This window comes from Struthio camelus, chromosome 4, assembly GCF_040807025.1.
Source record: "Struthio camelus isolate bStrCam1 chromosome 4, bStrCam1.hap1, whole genome shotgun sequence".
Classification (NCBI taxonomy): domain Eukaryota; kingdom Metazoa; phylum Chordata; class Aves; order Struthioniformes; family Struthionidae; genus Struthio; species Struthio camelus.
In genome coordinates this window covers 44,214,188-44,233,165 of record NC_090945.1, presented here as the reverse complement: position 1 = coordinate 44,233,165, position 18,978 = coordinate 44,214,188, and the positions used below count along the sequence as shown (strand labels likewise).

The 18,978-nt window shown below is 39.1% G+C and overlaps 1 protein-coding gene across 5 annotated transcripts in view; it reads left to right on the top strand.

The window, feature by feature from the left end:
• The window catches only part of SPOCK3 (SPARC (osteonectin), cwcv and kazal like domains proteoglycan 3), a 501,844-nt gene that overhangs the window by 259,456 nt on the left and 223,410 nt on the right, over window positions 1–18,978 (top strand). For 2 of the 5 annotated variants that reach the window (XM_068942432.1, XM_068942433.1), the window contains one exon: window positions 15,696–15,875. In XM_068942432.1, coding sequence (XP_068798533.1) covers window positions 15,696–15,875 — 180 coding nt within the window. The other 3 variants (XM_068942431.1, XM_068942434.1, XM_068942435.1) reach the window with 3 other exon arrangements.

The following is an 18,978-nucleotide window of genomic DNA, read 5'->3' as shown; positions in this document are numbered from 1 at the left end:
TATGTATATCTCTGGGCTGGGCTATTTTCTCCAGGAAGAATTTCTCCTCATCCTGCCTCCTTTGCTATGTCAGAGTTATGACACGTATGAATTTGCTATTTGTTTTTCTGGAAGTGGATTTATGATGAAGAATGAATTTCTTATATCTTTTGCACGGAATATTACCTGTAGGAAATAGTAGTAAAATATGTTCAATCGTTTCGCATAAAATTGCTAACAGGAGCAGTAGCAGTGTCCAATTATATGGGCCACATACTTTCTCCATTAACAAGAGAAGGCCTTCCCCTGCCAGGTAACCTGGCTTACTATGCACAGGGACATAGACCTATTCATCCGCAGTAGGCTTACGGCTCACAAATCGACAGATTTTCCAGGTGTCCACGGCACAACTGCAGGTGTTTTTCAAGTGCCCTAAGAAGGTGATGGTTGAATTGGGCTGCTTATGGCACAGTCCTTAAATTCCAGCTTCTTCCAGCTGTGGTTTAAGGAAGCACAGATTTGCAAGGAAGGCTATGGGAGTTGCATTTCTAGCAGCGTTATTGCAGTGTGCTAGCACTGCTTACCGTTTCACTGCACTGCTGTAGCAGGGAGATGCTGTGTGGAGAGGAAATGCAGATGATTCTTAGTGATTCTGAGGACAGATCTGCTTATATCACTTCTGCTGGTTAAAATGTTTGTTGCGCTAAGAGTCAGAAGGATGCATGGCTCTTACTGACGTTCTTCCATTACCTTCTCAATGAACGACAGGCCTAAAATATGCGAGCAATCACACTGGGTTGCTAGAAAAGCTTAAGATTACTGTAAGGGTCTGAGTTCTAGTATCCAGAGTTTCCAGAATCAAGAGTTGTTCATAGATGTAAATGGTTATAGTGTAACAAACAAACCAAAAGACCCCACTGTGAAGTAGTGTCCATCTTAATTGTTAATAATTTAAGCAAAGTAGGAATGGAAACATTTTTGTTAGGACAACGTGCAAGTACGGGAATCGTATTTTAAAGGTGTAAATCGTAATACTACATCTTGGCTAATGTAGGAAAAAAGTGATTTTCAGTAATCACTAGGGGGCACTCCTCTCCTAAATACACAAGGAAAAAGGTATAGACAGTACCTTCCTATAAGTAGGTTTTCTCAGTGAGATGTTAAGAACGTGTACATAGATCTATTGAAAGAGTTTTCTATGTTTCTAGAAGTAAATGCTAAAAGGTAAAAATAAGTTGGTGATTAACTTTTTATCACATTCTTTGAACTTGTGAATCTTTGACTAAATTCAATTTTAACAAATGGAATATAGCAACCTTGCTTGCTATTTAAAAATGATGACTGTTTCTTGAGGAACTGGGGTGTTTAATGTATTCTCCTTGATTTCTTGTCAGTTTATGAAGATTATTATTAAATATCTTATTCCTGCTCAGAGCTCAACGGATGCTCTCTTAAGACGTCTCATAGATGTCATGTTCTTAGTCTCCATTGTCAGTTTGTAGTCATTAACATTAGTTAATCCTTCCCTTCACCTATGCATTATCCGTATACTTTGATGAAATTTATAATTTAATATTCTTTAAGTTAAAGGAACAAAAGATAAAAGCTTCCTAAATAGTCAGTGTATGTTTATTGTTAAATATTAGTTAGAATTCTTCAGACCTTTAATAAAACATGTCTCTTGATCCCCTGCAAGTATGTGTATAGGACAAAACAACTTAATTTCCGGCTATATAAAGCAGTATATAAGTGAGTAGATCTGATTAGGATCAGGGAAAGGGAGAAATGAAAGGAAGGATTTGTCATCCCCCCAAAATGGGACTAGTGGCACCAAAAAACATGAAACAATATTGTAAGTCAAAACTAATGGATTTCAGTTTTTTTTTTATTTTACTTAGCTATAATGTCTTAGAAAAAAATCAGCCTAAAATATTTTAAAAACATACTTACCTAATTATAATTCGCAGTGGAATGGTCCCATTCTAGGACTCCATAGTTTGAAAATGGCGTCAAGCATGAAGTCAGTGTGGCCCCATACCTAGCTGAAGTTAATATTACTGGGCACATGCAGAAGGGTTTGATCTTTTTGGGATTCAGATAGCAGTCACTTTACTAAATATATGCACATATGTATTCTACAGGCTGGAAAAATACAGTGAGCAAGTTACGGAAAGTATAATTTTATTTTGAACAAGTTTATTAGTAAGAGAAGAGCATTAATTGCATGCTCTGTAGCTGCTTGTCTTTTTATATTTTCTGCGTACATACCTTAGGATCAGGGATAATCAGATTTGAACATGATTTCAAGTCTTTAGTGATTAGCACAGATTTCTGGTATACTTAATGTGACCTGGTATATACCGATCAATGCAATCTATTCATTTAATGTTCTACGTGGCAGTTATAATTTACTTCTGTCATTCTAATTTACACAATAATTTCTGAGAGGAGATGAAAAATTCATATACATGACTTATATAACGCTGTCAAAAAAGTCTATGTTGTGTCCATCAAAATATTTCCTGTCACAGTAGCTTCCATTTTCTTTTGAGAACTAATGTTTATTCAAAAATAATGGAACTAACTTTGATACTAATAAGGCAGTTACAGCTTGATGTGAAAAATTAGAAAGCTTCGTGTCATTCACTCACTACTGGTTTTCTAACTTCTCCTGTTGCATGATCCCCTATCTCCCAGGAGCACACTAGATTAAAGTGTAATTGTTTTTGTGACCCTCTGGAAGAGGGATCGAGTCATCCCAGGGTTATAACTCTGATGTGAAGTAGCACTATATGTGGTCAGGAATATAAAGTGTTACAGAGTGATCAAGAATGGAGATGTTCCTCATCCTAACTAAAAAGAGGTCTTCAGTTTTAGTCACAGGTCTTCTGACTAAAACTGTTCTTAGCCCATAACATTGAAAATTATTTGAGAGAGATCCTGTAATAAGGAACAGATTATTCTTTGATGGAATTTTTCTGGGAAGCAGGAGGCTGGATGCTATGTGATATTTTGGAAAATGAGGACATTGATTTCTTACAGTTTTGGCTGGATTTATATACTTTGATGGATGCAATATAATTTCTCCTTCAAAGGTGTTGATAGTTTTTGGGTTGGGATTTCAAAGATGCTGACAATTGGCAACTTAACTCTCCCTTAGCTCTCCCTTTTGTTCTTAACTCTGCCTTTTGCTATTGAATGTATGAATCAGAGTGGCACGTGAAATTGAACTCCTGTTAGAGAGTCCAGAGCTGCTTGTACAAGGGAGTAAAAAATCCTCGCAGGACCATCTTTCGTTATCTCTTTTATATTTCAGTGTTATTTGTTTTGTTTTTTGGAGAGATTATGCTGTGTGTAAGAGGCTTCTCTGAAACGCAAGCAGCCTCCTTGAGATGTGTTCAAGAGCTTGGCAGAGGCACTCTAGGCTATCGATTTAATCTAGGGTGTAGAGAAATTCTGTGGTCTGACTCAATGTTTGAAGGGAAGAGGTAGTTTGAGATCCTTGGAGCTTATCTTGCTGATATGAGGTAGGGAAATTAAAAAGAAATTAACGTACAGAATAGTGAGAGATCAGCATTACTTGCTATTGTACTCTAATGAGTTGATATGGTTATGATAGTTTGAGGTGAGCTACTATCATAGTAAAAGGATACATTTTAGTAATTGACTATGGTGATAAAGATATACAACAATCATGATAATTAAAATTCTCAAAAAATTAAGTTATTATGTTCTGTATTAACATACTATTCTTTTACTCTGGTGAACTGGGAAACTATTGGGGACGTATTGTTTTTAAGCTAGTTAAATACCCAAACAAGGACTTGTTCAAGAGCTGTTAGGTGAAGGTCAACTTGCAGTGTAGTACACAGCCTAAGTGTGTGTGAGGAGAGAAAGGGAGAAGGAAGGCTCGTCAGCTGGATCAATAAATTCCTGCGTTTCTGTTGATCTCTGGAGGAGCATCTGGAGGAAGTGGGATCTACTTGTGGGGCTCCATTTGCTGAACCTATGCTGCAGCTCAATTGGTTATAGTCACCTTTATGCTAGCATCCTCACTGTTGTCTGTGCTGGTGTGGAGGCACGATACCATACTAAAACACTCTTTAGGAAAACACCTGTGATCCCCATTCTAGATCAGAACACTTCAGTAGAAATGTTGAACCTATGTCCTGAGTAATCCAATTAAACCCTAGCTGGATTGAAGTCTGGATCAAATTACAAACGTTTAAAGGTCTGTATTCCTCAGTGTGGAAAAATTAAAATAACATACTGAGTAATTCATCTATTTGTTTCCAGTTTTCCATCTGTGACTATGGAATTTTTTAAATGCAGCATTTGTTTTCAAGGATTTTTTTGAAGACAGAAGCAGGATTGAAGTAAGATAGTTTATTATGGAATACGTTTCTGCACGTGGACTTGCACAAATCTTAAAGCTGTAGTCACTCGTTTACACACCAACATTACTAATCCATTCGTTAAAAACACACATCTAACTAACATTTATTCCAAAAGTGCATATGCATGGCTATTTGGTGTAGTATAGGTCCATGTTAGGAGGAAATGATTTGCTAAGAGTGTGAAAAGCTGCCATCTCAGAGGGATTTAGATTTGAGATTGGATTTATGGTAATCCTTCCAGTGATCTCTTGTGCCCTTTAAGCCAGGTCATCCTAAAGGAAAATCATCATTATTTAAAGGGCACGCAAGTTTCCAACTGATTTATAAACGGTTTTCTGGACTCCTTGTTATGTGTAAAATTTCATTTTTTTCACATTTGCTTTCATGTCTAATCTAGATGAAAAGTCAATGTTCTAAAACTCTCTGCAGAATCAATACTTTAAAAATAGCTCTTTTTTTATTGTTTTGATGTCCCTGAATTCAAAGGTTAATTTTAATTTAATTTAATTTCATCTGAATATTCTGAATTTGACTTGGTCAAATTGCACTTACTGGCATCTCTAAATTACTTCTTTGCTGTCTATAAACACCTTGCATTTCTGCTCTCTCTTATGGCCTGCCTAAGAAGCCAGGTGCAAATGGTTCAAACTTTGTGGGTCTCTCTAGGTAGGCTCTGTGGCTGAACTACAATTCCTCATGGTCTCCTTTGGGATTTAGACGCACAGCTGGCCCACAGAGACTGGAACTCTGATAAACTTAGACTAACAGTCTTTAAAGTACCGCAACTACAAACTGCAGCAAACTAATGCTGACCAAAGCGGAAACTTATCATTCAGTTACTTTTTGACAAAATGGAACTTCTCAATTTGTTTTGAATCAAGTGATTAATTTTGATTCTGCTATGTGAAAATCCATACTATATAAGCAGAATTAGCATCCCACAGGAAAAAATGATTTTGCGGAAACACGTTTTCCAAACTGCTTAACTGCATTATTATATTCTGTGGCTAGGTCTTCCTTTCCTCAGTTCCCTAAGTGTATTTTTCTGGGGTTTTTTTTCCTTTTTTTTTTTTTTTTTGCTTTGGAAACACTTGTTTCTAAATTTTCTTGTATCATAGGTGCTGAAAAGGTGAAAATCGTGATAAAAATGACCATATAGCAAAATAATAATTTAGTCCCTAGGTGCCTTAACTGAGATGAGCTGTCAGTTGTGAAACACTGCTGCCAGTCCAAAATGAACAAATGACCAGCTCAGTGTAGATATATTTGGCTGAACATTCCAATAATTCATAAATTTGTACCACTCTCACAATAGCTTTATCTACCTTAGTAACCTGGAAGGCTAATTGACAGAAGATGAACCTTTGCTCACTGTAGTCTACAGCAGTGTTGTCTATGTTTCTTCCATCTTGATTTATCTCAATACTTTGTAATTTTGAAATAGACCAAATATTTTATTATTTACAAAGTTAAAAATACAGCCAAAATAGTCAACTGTAGAAAGTGAGAGAAGGAAAGGAGAAAGGGAGAGAAAAAAGAAATGGAAAGGAAACTGTAGGTAAAAGAGAAGTTAGATTTTTATATTCTGAAAATCATAGAAAAGGCAATGATTTAGGAGAGTGAGTCTGAAAGACAGCAAGTGACAGAAAAATGAGAAAGGTAGAGGTGTGTTTAATAAATGGTATTTCTGTAAACAGGTCTTGTGAAGCATTATGTCATTGAAACGTTTTGATCTGCAGCAAATTTCACAGCTCAGTTTTTGGAAATAAATGTGTAGAGCTGCTTCAGATTTATATCCTATAAATCCTATTTTATTTTTCCAAGGTTTATGATGCTTTTTATATAGTTTTAGATAATATAGTAAGTTAAATGATTATAGCCTAATTTTATAAAAAATAAGAGAGCTTCAAAGACTTAGACTGCATATCATGGTTATTTGTAAAGGAATTGTTTATAATTGTTTAGTCTCTTCTTGCCTCTGAATGTTTGAAGTAAGACGTAGGTGAGACACATGGCACATGTATTAGTGTCTGCAGGCCCAAAACAAGTTAGTGTCATGGGCTCAAGTGTATACTCTCATGAAATTAAGTGTTTGGTTCGAAATGGGCTTGGTTCCAATAGAAGATACGATTTTGAAGAAGAAAAATATGCCAGTGAAGTAAAGCCAAGTAATTATGCAATATCTTACAAAGATGTAGAAATAGAGCCAATGAATAGATGTGGTCTGTGATCTGAATGTAAAAGCAAGTAAGATTCCTCTTCTCCTGTAGTAATGCAGATTGCTTTAATGCTTACATTTGCTCCAAAATCTGAAGTCATAATTGCGCAAAGTCATCATCTGCTTTTAAATTATGGCTGTATCAAGAAACCTTCATACTCCCAACCAAATCATGATAAGTTTTACGGTAGAATTCTCTTGAATGGTATATGCAGTCCTCAAGATTAGCATCAAGGTAAAGATGTATTTTAAGTGGGTGATGTTCCATGGGTTCAACTAGACTGTGAGAGTGGCAGCACTGTGGCTAGCTAATTCCATAGTTTAATTCATAATCTGCAGCTAGTCAATAAAGTATTTCAGATCAGTTCCATCATCACTGCAAGATACAAGGCTCAGGAAAGCAAAGCTTATTGGGGAAGGCCTTTGTCCTGTTGCTGCTGAAAGTGAGGGGCAAGATGTAGCTTATGTTTGTTCAGCTAAGCTTTTGCTCTTCTGAAGACTTTAGATTCCGTAAATCTTTATGCTCCCTGAATTTGGAAGGATTTCCATCTCTCACAGACATGAGGTTCAGCCGGATTAGTAGCTCTTAATATTTTGTAATATTTTGTATATCTCTGCTGTCCAAAAATGTGCATCTCCTTTATTATTCATGAAAACATTTTCACAAAGAACACCTTTTTTCAGAAATGAAATTTTATATAAACATTTTTTGACATTATAGGAATTTTCTGGATTTTCTGAAATCTTCTGCTACATTCCTAGTAGCATTCCTAGTTAATGACCTCATTAGATATGTGTCATAATATGGGTTATATTCAAAGGATATGGCTTAATAAATATCTGTATCCAACACATTCAAATGTATCGTTGCTAGTGCTTTGGGTAATGTGTGTCAAACATTTTACAGGAAAGCATTCATTTCTCAATAAATGGGATATCAGAAAATCCTAAAATATTAACTGACATAAAGCAGAATGTTTTTCTCTACTTGATAAATTTGATCAAAATTCAGTTTAATCAATTTCATTAAATTCTACCATTTTTATTAGTATTTTGGTAAAATAGAAAAGAACCCTCCGTTTTGTACAAAAAAATGAGAAAGCAGGATCACGCAAAATGTTGAAAAATTAGAAACCTCTTAATGCTGGATTTGTATCTCTTGTGATTAAATCATTATCTTGCTTGTCACATTATGTATAGGCCACAGCTATTGTTAAGAGAGACATACAAGAATTTTAAGAACCCTGTCTCTTCAAAATAAGATGTAAAATCAGACAATGGCTCATGGTGGGGAGGGTAAACATTAGAAAGGAGATTAATTAGCATGCCAGAAGGACTTTGCTGAAGTTGAGGAGACTACAATGGGGCTGAAAATCTCCCGCTGTGCAGAACTATCAGGAAGGAGGAAAAAGAGGTAAATGAAGATGCAAAAAGGACCCCTACCTGTTTAATCAACAGCAATGATTGGAATAATTCATGGATTTTTCAAGCTGTATGATGCACAGACATTTCTTGAGAAACACTCATGATCTCCTGAGTGAGGAAAAATAGGAGAGCTTGTTTCAGAGTAGGTCAGAAGGGAGAAACTGAAAAAAAAGTTCTCTGTAAATATGTAGCATGCATTTTTAATTTTATTTTCATTCTTATTCACAAGAACAAAAATCTAATCTGGCTTGGGATTTGTCAACCAGAGGATGAAGTAATGAAGAAGATGATGTGATCAAATGCCAGCTTCATTTACACTAGAAACAATTTCCTGGATAAGTTATACATATGAATTTGCAGTGGTATAGCTCATTCCAATCTCTTTTTCCAAGCAAAATTATTCTTATAGCTTATTTCACCCACCAAAATCCATACTGAAATAAGATCACCCAGTGACAGTATGCTTTTCACACTGTACTTTTTGTTGAACATGATGTTAACACAAATCATACCGCTTTAGTTCTGATCAAAAGACTTGATCTAACAAGAAACTCTCAGCAGGTTCTCCAGACCTTTGCTGCAGAAGTAGCTAATCTTCTTTGCTTATTCCTTTGTTTCTTATTTTTGCCTGAGGATGAGACACATATGCATGGAGGACCTTCTGCAGGCATATACTTCAGAAACCAGAAACTAAATGAGGTATGAGTTTGAGAACTACTGACCTACTCCTTAAAATTCTGGAAGAATTAATTATAGAAAATTGAGAAGTAAAGAGTTTTTTTTTTTTTTTGCCCTTGGGACTTGAAGGAAAAGAATCACACAACTGAAGAAAAACAGCATATAGCTGGTAATATGTAAATTCCTAAGGAGAAAGATCACTAAAGCCAAAAATAGGAATTTCAGAAGTATATCTAGAATGATAAAGAACACAGAGTAGAAAGAGGAAAATACTATGGCAATTGAGCCACTCTGCTACACAGAGACCCCAAATTCACAGATGTTCTGATCTTAGTGTTAAGAAACACATTTTGAAGAGAAGAAACTCATGAAGGGATCCTATGTCCCACCCCACTTATGAACTGCTTCTGTTGAGATTCATGGCGTGAGATGGTTAAAACAGGTCGTCACCGAACATGCAAAGCTACACTGACTACCCAACATTTTTGGTGCTTAAATGAAAATCCAGTTTTGAAAATCCAACCTCAGCTATGGATGATGAGTACTTCTGTGTATGGCACATCTAGGTAAACACAGAATCACAGAATCGTTTAGGTTGGAAGGGACCTCTGGAGATCATCTAGTCCAACCTCCCTGCTCAAGCAGGGTCACCTAGAGCATATTGCCCAGGATCACATCCAGACGGCTTTTGAATATCTCCAGCGAAGGAGACTCCACAAACAAAACAGTGAGAGGCATTTAAACTAGGAAGGCATTTTTTTCAAGAAAATTGTGAGTAACGTATGCAAAGTTTTTAACATACATAGCTTTAACATCACTTTAGTTTAAAGAGCCCGTCAATCTTATGCTATTAAGATTGTTTTGTTCACGAAATGTCTACTGCATAAAATGTTCCTTTTAAAAGGGTGTATCTGGGACCAGTGTGCAGAGTGATGTTTGCCTTTTTCTGGCGGCTGTAATGTGTGCCAGAAGGAACCCTGGGAAGGAAGAGAAGATTCTGTTTTTACGGAACTGCTGAGAACAGTCAGATGAGACGACTTTTCAGTTTATAATGAGTAAACTGCATCTAAAGAGATCTGAAATTCAGACATACAAGATTGTTCTTGCTGTCAAGACACTGCATATTACTTAGTGTTCTAAATTTTAACTTACAGTGGAAATTGTTCACTGGATATGAAGAGAGTTTTAAACTTAAATTTCTGAACATCACGAAATACAGAATTTAGTTACATGCTTTCCTAGAGATATATTCTTAACTTTGACAATGGCAGTAACTGAAAATATTCAGTATTCAAAATAAAAATGAAGATTTCGTATCTAGACAAGATACTTTTCCTGATCAATCATGAGCTGCTGAGTTTGGTGTGGGAGTGAAAGGATAAAGATCTGCAGCTTGTGTTATGCACAAAGTCAGATCCTTCTGTCTTTACAAGCTTTGGGTGAAGAAGAACTCAAAACCCATGAAATCTTCATATTCTGTAGACTAGGATTTATCTATGTGAACTCCCAGTGGATCTGATGTGGTAGGTGGGGCTGTGTAGAAGGGCAGAAAGATTAGTTGAAATGTCAGGCAGAGATGTCACACCAATAAGAAACTGATGTGTTTCTTATTGTTTCAGTCTGTTCTCTTTTTCAGAACTGAACTTGTGAGGACTTTGTTCAGACTATCTTGAGGTTGTCTTCTGCCATAATCCAGGACAAATGCATTTATTTACTGTTGACAGTAAATAACCTGTCAGCAGGCATAGATGGATGTGTGCTTAATGCTAATCACCTGAGCTCCTCTGTTCTCTGGATCCTTGTTTGTTCTTTTTGGCTTTTTGACAGAAGTTGTGTCAGCAGAGATGCACAGATGTTTAGCAGTCTAATGCCATTCAATAAGAATGAAATCTCTGAGCATCTTTGAGCATTTACCCCACAGGGTAAATATTAAGGATTAAATTGCAAAAATAACGGAAGAATAGGGAAAGTCATAGAAGACCAAATTCTTTAAACCTTGAGCTCTTCATCGGCCTGAAGTGGAAGATGAATGTGAGGAAGATTGCTAGAAATGAATATTTCAAAACAGTTCAAGAGCCAAAATCAAGGGGAAACTGAGATGGGGCTAGCAAAAGACATCAAACTTAATAAGAAATCATTATGAAAATAGTATGTATTAATACACAGATGGCAGAAGAAAGGAAACTGCCCTTTGTGGAGGAGGAAAGCGCTAAGCAGAGTAAACACTGAGAAGGTACAAGTATTTAAAGCCTATAGCCCAAAGATGAATGGCAAGTAGCTGGTTAGCTCAGCTGTTGCAGTAATGACAAGGAAAATGAAGGGCTTAGATAACATGATTAAAATGATCACATTTTTACAGAAATTATAAAATGCAATTCTTACAGTCTAACTAGGTCCGATGAACTTTGTCCCTGAATATTTACAAAATTGTTTGAAAGAATCTTAGAATTATTAGCAATTGTTTTGGAGAAACTGTGGAGAATAGGTAGAGTACCAGAATACTGAAAAAGCACACGTGGAAAACGATAAGAGGGAGAAAAAAAAAAAAGAAAAAAGAAAAAGAAAAATGATGCCTTTAATGTGAGAATGTGTTGAAAAGGGATCAGAGAATTAAACTCTGGTTGGCTTCCTCTCAATTCCTGGAAAATACAGGAACAGATAATTCAGTACACTGTTTCTAAACATCTGTAAGATAGCAAAAAGATGAGTAGCAGACAGCATACATTTGACACAACGAATCATATCAACTCAAACTGATTTCTTTCTGTGAAGTAATCCTTCTGCTCTATTCATTCAGGAGGCATAAATATGGTATTCTAATATTCTAGGCCCGGAAGGTAACGTGTAGCTCAAAATGAGAGATTCAACAAGATAATAGTGAAAATGATCAAAGGTCTCAAAACCATAGCATAAGATTGAAGGGATAGGGTAAAAAATAGGGTAAAAAACATACCATAGGAAGGAAGTACTGAAGAGGCATATAACTATTCACGATATAGAAAAGGGTGCTGAAAAGAGGAAGATAGGACTGTTTATTGTGAATAGGAAAGAAGTTTTAAGCTTAAGTTGCAACAAGAGAGATTCCTGTTACATTTTGGAAACATTTTGTAAAGGTAGACTGGTAACAGTCACTGACTGCGACTGAGTGTGAGTTTCCATCACCGACAGAGGCTCCACTGATGGTGACTGCTGTCTAAGAACAGATTTAGATAGACATCTGTCAGGAATGACACAGGTATGGCTCGTTTTGCTTGTGGGCATGGCAATGGCTAGATGTTCCCTTGGGGGTTCCTCTGACTTTATTTTTCTGTGGTTTCATCTGCAAGGGCTGTGTTATATTTGTGTAAACTTACCTCTGTGCTTTAGTGCCTTACCTGAATACATTCTTCATTTGCAGGAAGAGGGTAAAGCATTTCTGAGACACAATTTTTAGGGCATATAATTTCTTTTTATTTCCTAATAATAATAATTTCTTAGCATGTCCCCTCCCTTTCATCATTAACATGTACATATTAACATTTTTTTTCAATGCACACATTTGCGTCTCTGTTACATAATTCCAACATCCTTTCATATAGCAGGCACATAGCTACTTACATACATATTTTACATATATATTTCCTCTTTTTTCCTTCTCCTCATCCTTTTCCGTATACAGCATCCATGTTGTTTACAACTGTCTTGTAACCATCTATATATACACTAACTAAATACCTCATCATCTTTACCATCTGCCTATAGACTCCATTAGCTGATCAGATGTAAAGCAACCTGTATGACTTTAAACTATGAAGTCTTAATATTTGAAAAAACTATATTACTGATAATTTGGAAAATATGTCATATTTTAAATTTCCTATTTTGTGCCAGTGAAATGGAAAAGAAGGACTTTTTTTTAAATAATGGCAATATTTCTTAACTAGACAATGATGAAAAGAGCTATTGCTCAGGGTTCCTATGCTCTCAGTTTAAAACTATGTACCAGTTATTAACATTGTTACAATTCTCTTATTACTACAGAAGTACTGGATTCCCTCTTGTGTCTGAAGATCCTATTGTTGGGCATATCAGTATGTAACAATACAGATACATTTTCTGTAAAAAATGCACTTATATTTAAAATAAAGGAAATAATAATTCTCAAGATACATAAATTTAATCTCTGAAGAGAGGTGAAATTATTGAGAGAAAAAGAAAACTTCTTAGTTTTGTATCTTCATAATGCCATTTCAATCGAGCATCATTTTTTATGTGCTCAAATAGATGGAATTACCAACTTGTGTGAAGTCCTTGATCAGAATTAGGCGCTTAAACCAATTATGTGGAGATCAGAGTGCTTAAAATTATGAGGAATACATTTAGAATTATTAAAGGCTTCAAATAGCTTAGTTCAGGCAAAATTACATATAATTGATCATTTAGTCTGTGTTGTCAGTAGAAACTGCAGTCATAGGTGTGGAAGATCATTTTTTAGATGAATCACAGTGAAACTTCTGTAAACCACAAACCATACCAGAGCTCCCTTTTCTAAGATTTTTTTTACTGAAAACAAATCCCAGACACTTTTTTCCCATACTGCATCTCCAGTTTTGAAAAGATGCACCATAAGTTAAAGTACTGCATAATATTATCACGGCTGAAAATGTGGAACACAGATGAAGCAAAAACAAAATAGATTACCTTCATGCTGGAAAAGTGAAGGCACAAATCTTGTGATTGGAATGCTTTTTAAAAAGTTTAAATAGCTAATTCTTAGAAAAAGGAACGAGATCATTCAGCTATATAGAGAAATTTCTTCTTTGCTAAAGGGCAAAGGGGCTTGCAGAAAATTAAAATTAGGATTGACAAACCCAAACTGAATTGTCAGAAAATGATTGTTTAAGGGACTGAGTTTGTTAGTTCTCTTGAGAATAACATGACTTTTTATTGACTGATTATTTAGCCTCTATATAGTCATCCTATCCCTTAGCTTTGAATTTTATGATTCATTTACTACAGAATATAGTAGCCTTCTAGATAGCCTTCTAGATAGCATCCTCATCTGGTAATCATTTTCCGTGCCTTTCAGACTGGTAGCAAGATTCTCATTGCATTCTGTGATGCAGGTTTAGGAACTGAATGGTATGTATTATATAGTGTAGGGTGCAGCTTAGTGGATTTAGTTCATAGTTCACTATCTGCCTGTAGTGATGGTTTGTGATGAAACTCAGAACTTGCTATGATCAGTCCCTGTGATCTTTTTGCGTAAATTTGCACTTTTCTGTTTATCAGATGTGAGAATCTTTTGATGGACTTGGCCCTGGTTTTAATTCTGAAAGTAACTCTAAATTTTTATCTGGAAAATATTTTCCGACAGTACTCTAGGATTGCTGTGTTCTCTTAACATGCTTATTAGCAAACAAAAAGGCAGTGTGTGTAAGTCAAGTCCAGGGAATCAAACTAATGTTAAAAAAAATTAGGTGAATTAGGTAAATGGGATGGCAGATAGAATTCCATATCAAATGCGGAGTGAACCACACTGAAGTGGGAGTTGAACTACTCATGCACCTTGCTCATTTGTAAATTAAATTTAACCAGTTTGGGAAATTAACCTGGGTGTCACCAAAGGCTTTTGAGTTAACATACTACTGCTCTTAAAAAAAAAAAAAAAAGAAAAAAAGAAAGAAAAAAGAAAAAAGAAAGAAAGGCAGAAGGATGGGGAAAGAATGCATAATTCTTAATAAAGGGGAGTAACACAGGAAGCATTAATATGCCAGTATGCCAGTATATACATAAGTTAGTGTTGAGCTTCATCTGCAATGTGGTACACAGTGTTGGCAGTCCTATTTCAAATAAAACATTGTAGAATTAGAAGGGTTGGGAGAAACTTCTTCTAGTAATGTGGATGACAAGTGCATTTTTTAACATGAGGTCTGTGGAGTGGTGCAAATTCAAGAGTCTCTCCACTTAGTGAACCTGCCGATGAAATGAAGCGGGGCCCGGCTTAATGGCTGGAACCCTGAACCTGTCAGTAATCGTTAACGGGAAAGAAGCGTAAGCGTGTAAAAGGTGCCTGATCTGAGGGGAGCTAGAACTGAACTGAGTTTATGGCAGAGAAGAGTTGGTTAAGGAGGGTAGTTATAAAATTACACAAATGCATATCCTGCATGGAGGAGGTGATTTGGGAACTTGTGTTTCCCCTTTCTCCTAACATGCAGGGAGCTTTAGCTTGTAATTTCTGAAAGTTTTTGAAGACTGTAGATGTCTTAAAGATTTCCACAGCCTTCATTTGTGGCACAGTGTGCCAATAACAGCTCTAGAATAAACTTTCAGTGGTGTCACTCCCACCCGGAGATGCTGGCAGTGCAGCGCGGCCCCCGAAGCGCCCCCCTCCCCGCCACATTTCAGGGTGCGCATAAGGGGTCCTTCCCCGCGCCTGGCGTGGGCATGGGAGCGGGAGGGCAGAGCCACGCCGGGCCCGGCGGGAGGAGGGGGGAAGTCTTATGAGAAAGCCCCCCCTTGCTCGGCGAGGACCCCATTTCCCTGCGGTGCGCGGCCGCGGCCTCCGGCTGCGCTGGCCGTTAGGCTGGCCGTTAGGCTGGCCGTTAGGCTGGCGCGGCGGCGGCGCAGCGGGGGGCGGGGCGGGGCGAGGGGCGGGGCGGTGCGCGGCGCGGCGCGGTACGGCGCGGGCGGCTGCAGACGGCAGCGCGTGCGGGGAGGGAGCGGGCCGCCTTTCCGGCCGCGGCGAGGAGCGCGGTTGCGGGGCTTGCGGCAAGGTGACGGGCTGGGCAGCCTCCGCTTCCTTCCTCCTCCCCCCCCCTTTTTTTTTTTTAAAGAGCGCCGGTTCCTTTCCCCCTGTCCCTTCCGCACCCGCTGCTCCTTTTGGGTGGGCGAGGGGGCCCCCGCGCGCGGTTGCCCCCGTCCCCCCCACCTTCCCCCGCCGGCTGCCCCCGCGTTGCCCGCGGCTCGGTCTTGGCGCCGGTGTGGGTGACCCGCTGCTTGTGTCTCCTCTCGCCCAGATGCTCAAGGTAGCAGCCTTCGTGTGCGTGTGTGCAGCAGCCTGGTGCAGCCCGGCGCTGACGGCAGCGGCGGCGGCCGGGGGCAGACCGGACAGCGGCAATTTTCTGGACGATAAACAATGGCTCACGACTATCTCCCAGTATGACAAGGAGGTCGGGCAGTGGAACAAATTCCGAGACGTAAGTTGAATCCCTCCACCCTGCCCCCCGCCGCCGGCCCGCTCCCCCGGCACCCCGCGGCGCTGGGTCGGTTCGCTTTGCTAAGGGCGTCGCTTGCGCCGCGGCTGTTGGGGTGCAGCCTCAACTTTTTTTATTTTTTTAAATTTATTTATATTTTAATTTAATTCCCGGCGGTGTCTCGGCACCGCGACAGGGCGCGAAGTGCCAGCAGAGGGGAGGAGGAAGGCAGGTCCTGCCGGGCCGTCCCCGATGTGCCGCCGGCGCAGAGCGGTGAGGACCGCCCGGTGTCCCCCGCGCCGCGCCGCGCCGCGCCGCGCCGGGCGCCCTGCCCGCACCCCTGGGGCCGCCCGGGCCGGGCCGGGGGAGCCCGTTCTCGCTTTAAAGGGCAGCCGGGGTGGGTTATGGGGTCCTCCTTCCCCCTCCTCCTCCTCCTTTCCCGCCGTGGCGGGTGCCGCCTGCTCCGCGGCGGCCCTCGGCCGGGGAGGGGGGTGAGGTGGGGGCGCGCGCTGCTGCCCCGCGACCGTTGGGCGCCGCGACCGTTGGGCGCCGCGGCCTCGGGACCGTGGTGGCCCCTGTGCTCCGCGGCGCAGCTGTCCCTGCTGCCCGGGGCATGTGCGCCGTCCGCGGCCGGGGCAGTGCTGTTGAGCCGTCCTGCCCTCGCAGCTGTCATGTCGCGAGAGGGTGGGCTGAGGGTGTGGGGTCTGCGCGCAGAGCCGCGGCTGGCTCCTAGGGCCTCTGCCGGAGGTGCTCGAGCACACATCGAGCCTGTTAAATAAGGCAGTAAGTTGCATACGTTGTGTATCCGGAGCGCCTTGCGTAGAGTACGTGAACGCCGGGACCCAGTTTGACCCACATCTCATCACTTAAGAAACCTCATACTTTCACGGCGGCTCTCATCCACGAGAGCGCTTCGCTTGCACACTCAGTTTGCCCATGGTTTGTATTAAGTTTGGTAACATCTAGTCAGTTTTCAAAAGTCCTTCACGTTTCTTTGTGGCTATGAAAAGCACTTTCTGTGATTTTTTCCAATGTTCTGCATTCTTTGATGTCACTTTTAAAAATTACTTCCAGGGATACAAAATAATTTTATTTCTGCCATTAGTGTACTGCTTACTGAATTTCTTTGATTTTTGTGTAAAGTGTTGATTTGGTTTACAACTTCAGTATCAACAGGTTTCTCATGCTACCGCTTGCCCATGACCGTGGTTCACTCTAGTGAACAAAAGTAAATGGCTCTGAGAAGTCTCTGTCTTTTTCTGAGGGAGCAATAACGTACGTGTGATGGGTGTGTTTTTTAGCTTTATGCAAACTTCGCTAATTGTGTTAAGTAACTAAGAAATAAGTTACTGATGTAGTTGTGGGAAAATTTATTTCCACAATGTTTTCTACTAACGAGTGTAATTTTAGTGTTTGAGAACACTCAGATTTAGTCTTCAGGCATTTTTATTTGCTTTGAATAGCTTAAAAACTTATCTTCATGTGAAAAACAGTTCAGTGTAGCATACCCTGAAACCTGTTGTGTTTTTGCAAAAATACGCAGCACTGTATAAATGTTTTTAGGATGAAAGGCTGTTGCTGGAAAACACCAAAATAACTACATCAGTTATGTTTTATAATTGAGAAAGTCATTTGTGTAAGGACTACCCTGCAAGGCTGAAGAAGCTAAGTGCCGTCTAACGTCTGTCTCTTGGGTGCCCGCTGACATATCCTGTAATATTGGATATTAGCCAGATAATTTATTCTTTGACAAGTAGGTGTCCCCAAGGGTGTAGGAGCGACTGTTCGGAGGAAGTACTGCACAGTGATTCTGTTGAGGCAACTTAAAAATGTGCTGGCTTATTTATTTTTACCCTATTGAGGTTTTAAAAGGCTGATACTTCAGTGAGGGCTCTGCTTTTGTGTCTTGTGCAGAATGCTTTATATCTTACTGTTACTCATTCTGGAATATTTTTTGATGGTCCTAATATTTCACAAGGCTCTGTCTTTAAAGTGTGGATGGTTTTCAGTAATTCATAAGATATACCTGTAGCAAAATTAATAATTTTGGATTAACCCACCTGCACATGAATGAGTTATAAAAATATCTTTGCTTTTAAGGAGCTCTGATCAGTTATAATCCTTAAATATAACACAGTGGAAACGTTTTATTAATATCATGCATTTTTTTATATTTAGTAAATTTGCTTGTATGACCGTAATTTGTTGTTGTTGAAATTGTGATTAGGGATTCAATTAGTGATTTAAATGTTGCCTCCTGACAAGGAACAGCACGAATGTATTTTAAACATAGGTAGGAGTAACTGTCTTGCAGAGTTAAAATCAAAGTAAAGGTATGCAAGGCCTATGTTTACAATTTAATTCTCTATTCGGAAAGTAACATGTTTTCTGCAGACTTAGAATACCCTGCAGATGTATAAGTGAGGTGGAAATCTGGTGTGAAAAGAAGTATTTAAAAGCTTAACTTAAGACTTAACTGACAAGAGTGATTAATGTGGAAGATAATGACCCTGACTTCTGGCTCATTGGCTCAGTTTCGTAGAGTTTCAGATCACAGTGAGAAAGAATGTAGTCATTCCGAAAGGGAATCCCTACAAAACCTAAACCAGAATATGATCTTTATTTAAAAAACAAACAAACAAACAAAACCCCTATTAACATCCTCTGAAGTGTCAGAATTGTCAGTAAAGGTTGTCATTAGTTTGGTAATATTACCTGACATCTTTTCAGTACTGTGTACAGGCAAAACTGTAACTAATTCTCTTGAAAGATCTTGATCATTCTGACAAATCTATTGGAAATTATGAAACGGGTCTAGGCTGGAGCTTTGCCTTACTTAGCCTTAATGTGGACGAATGGGAAGCAGGGTGCATGTTAGAGGCTGTTTTCTTGCATCTAGGAAGCCTTTTCTTGTGCAAAAATTGTCAATGATCTCTTTCTTAAAGATGAAACGTCAAAAAAAAAAACCTGCATATGTTTGTCATTTGAAATGTGAACTCCCTTTGACTGTTACGCGTGAGACAAGCGTGAGACAAACAGTTGCGTTTATATACAAGGCTGTCTATTCTTTGCCCGTAATGGGTAGGGAGAAAGAGTTTTTAACCCA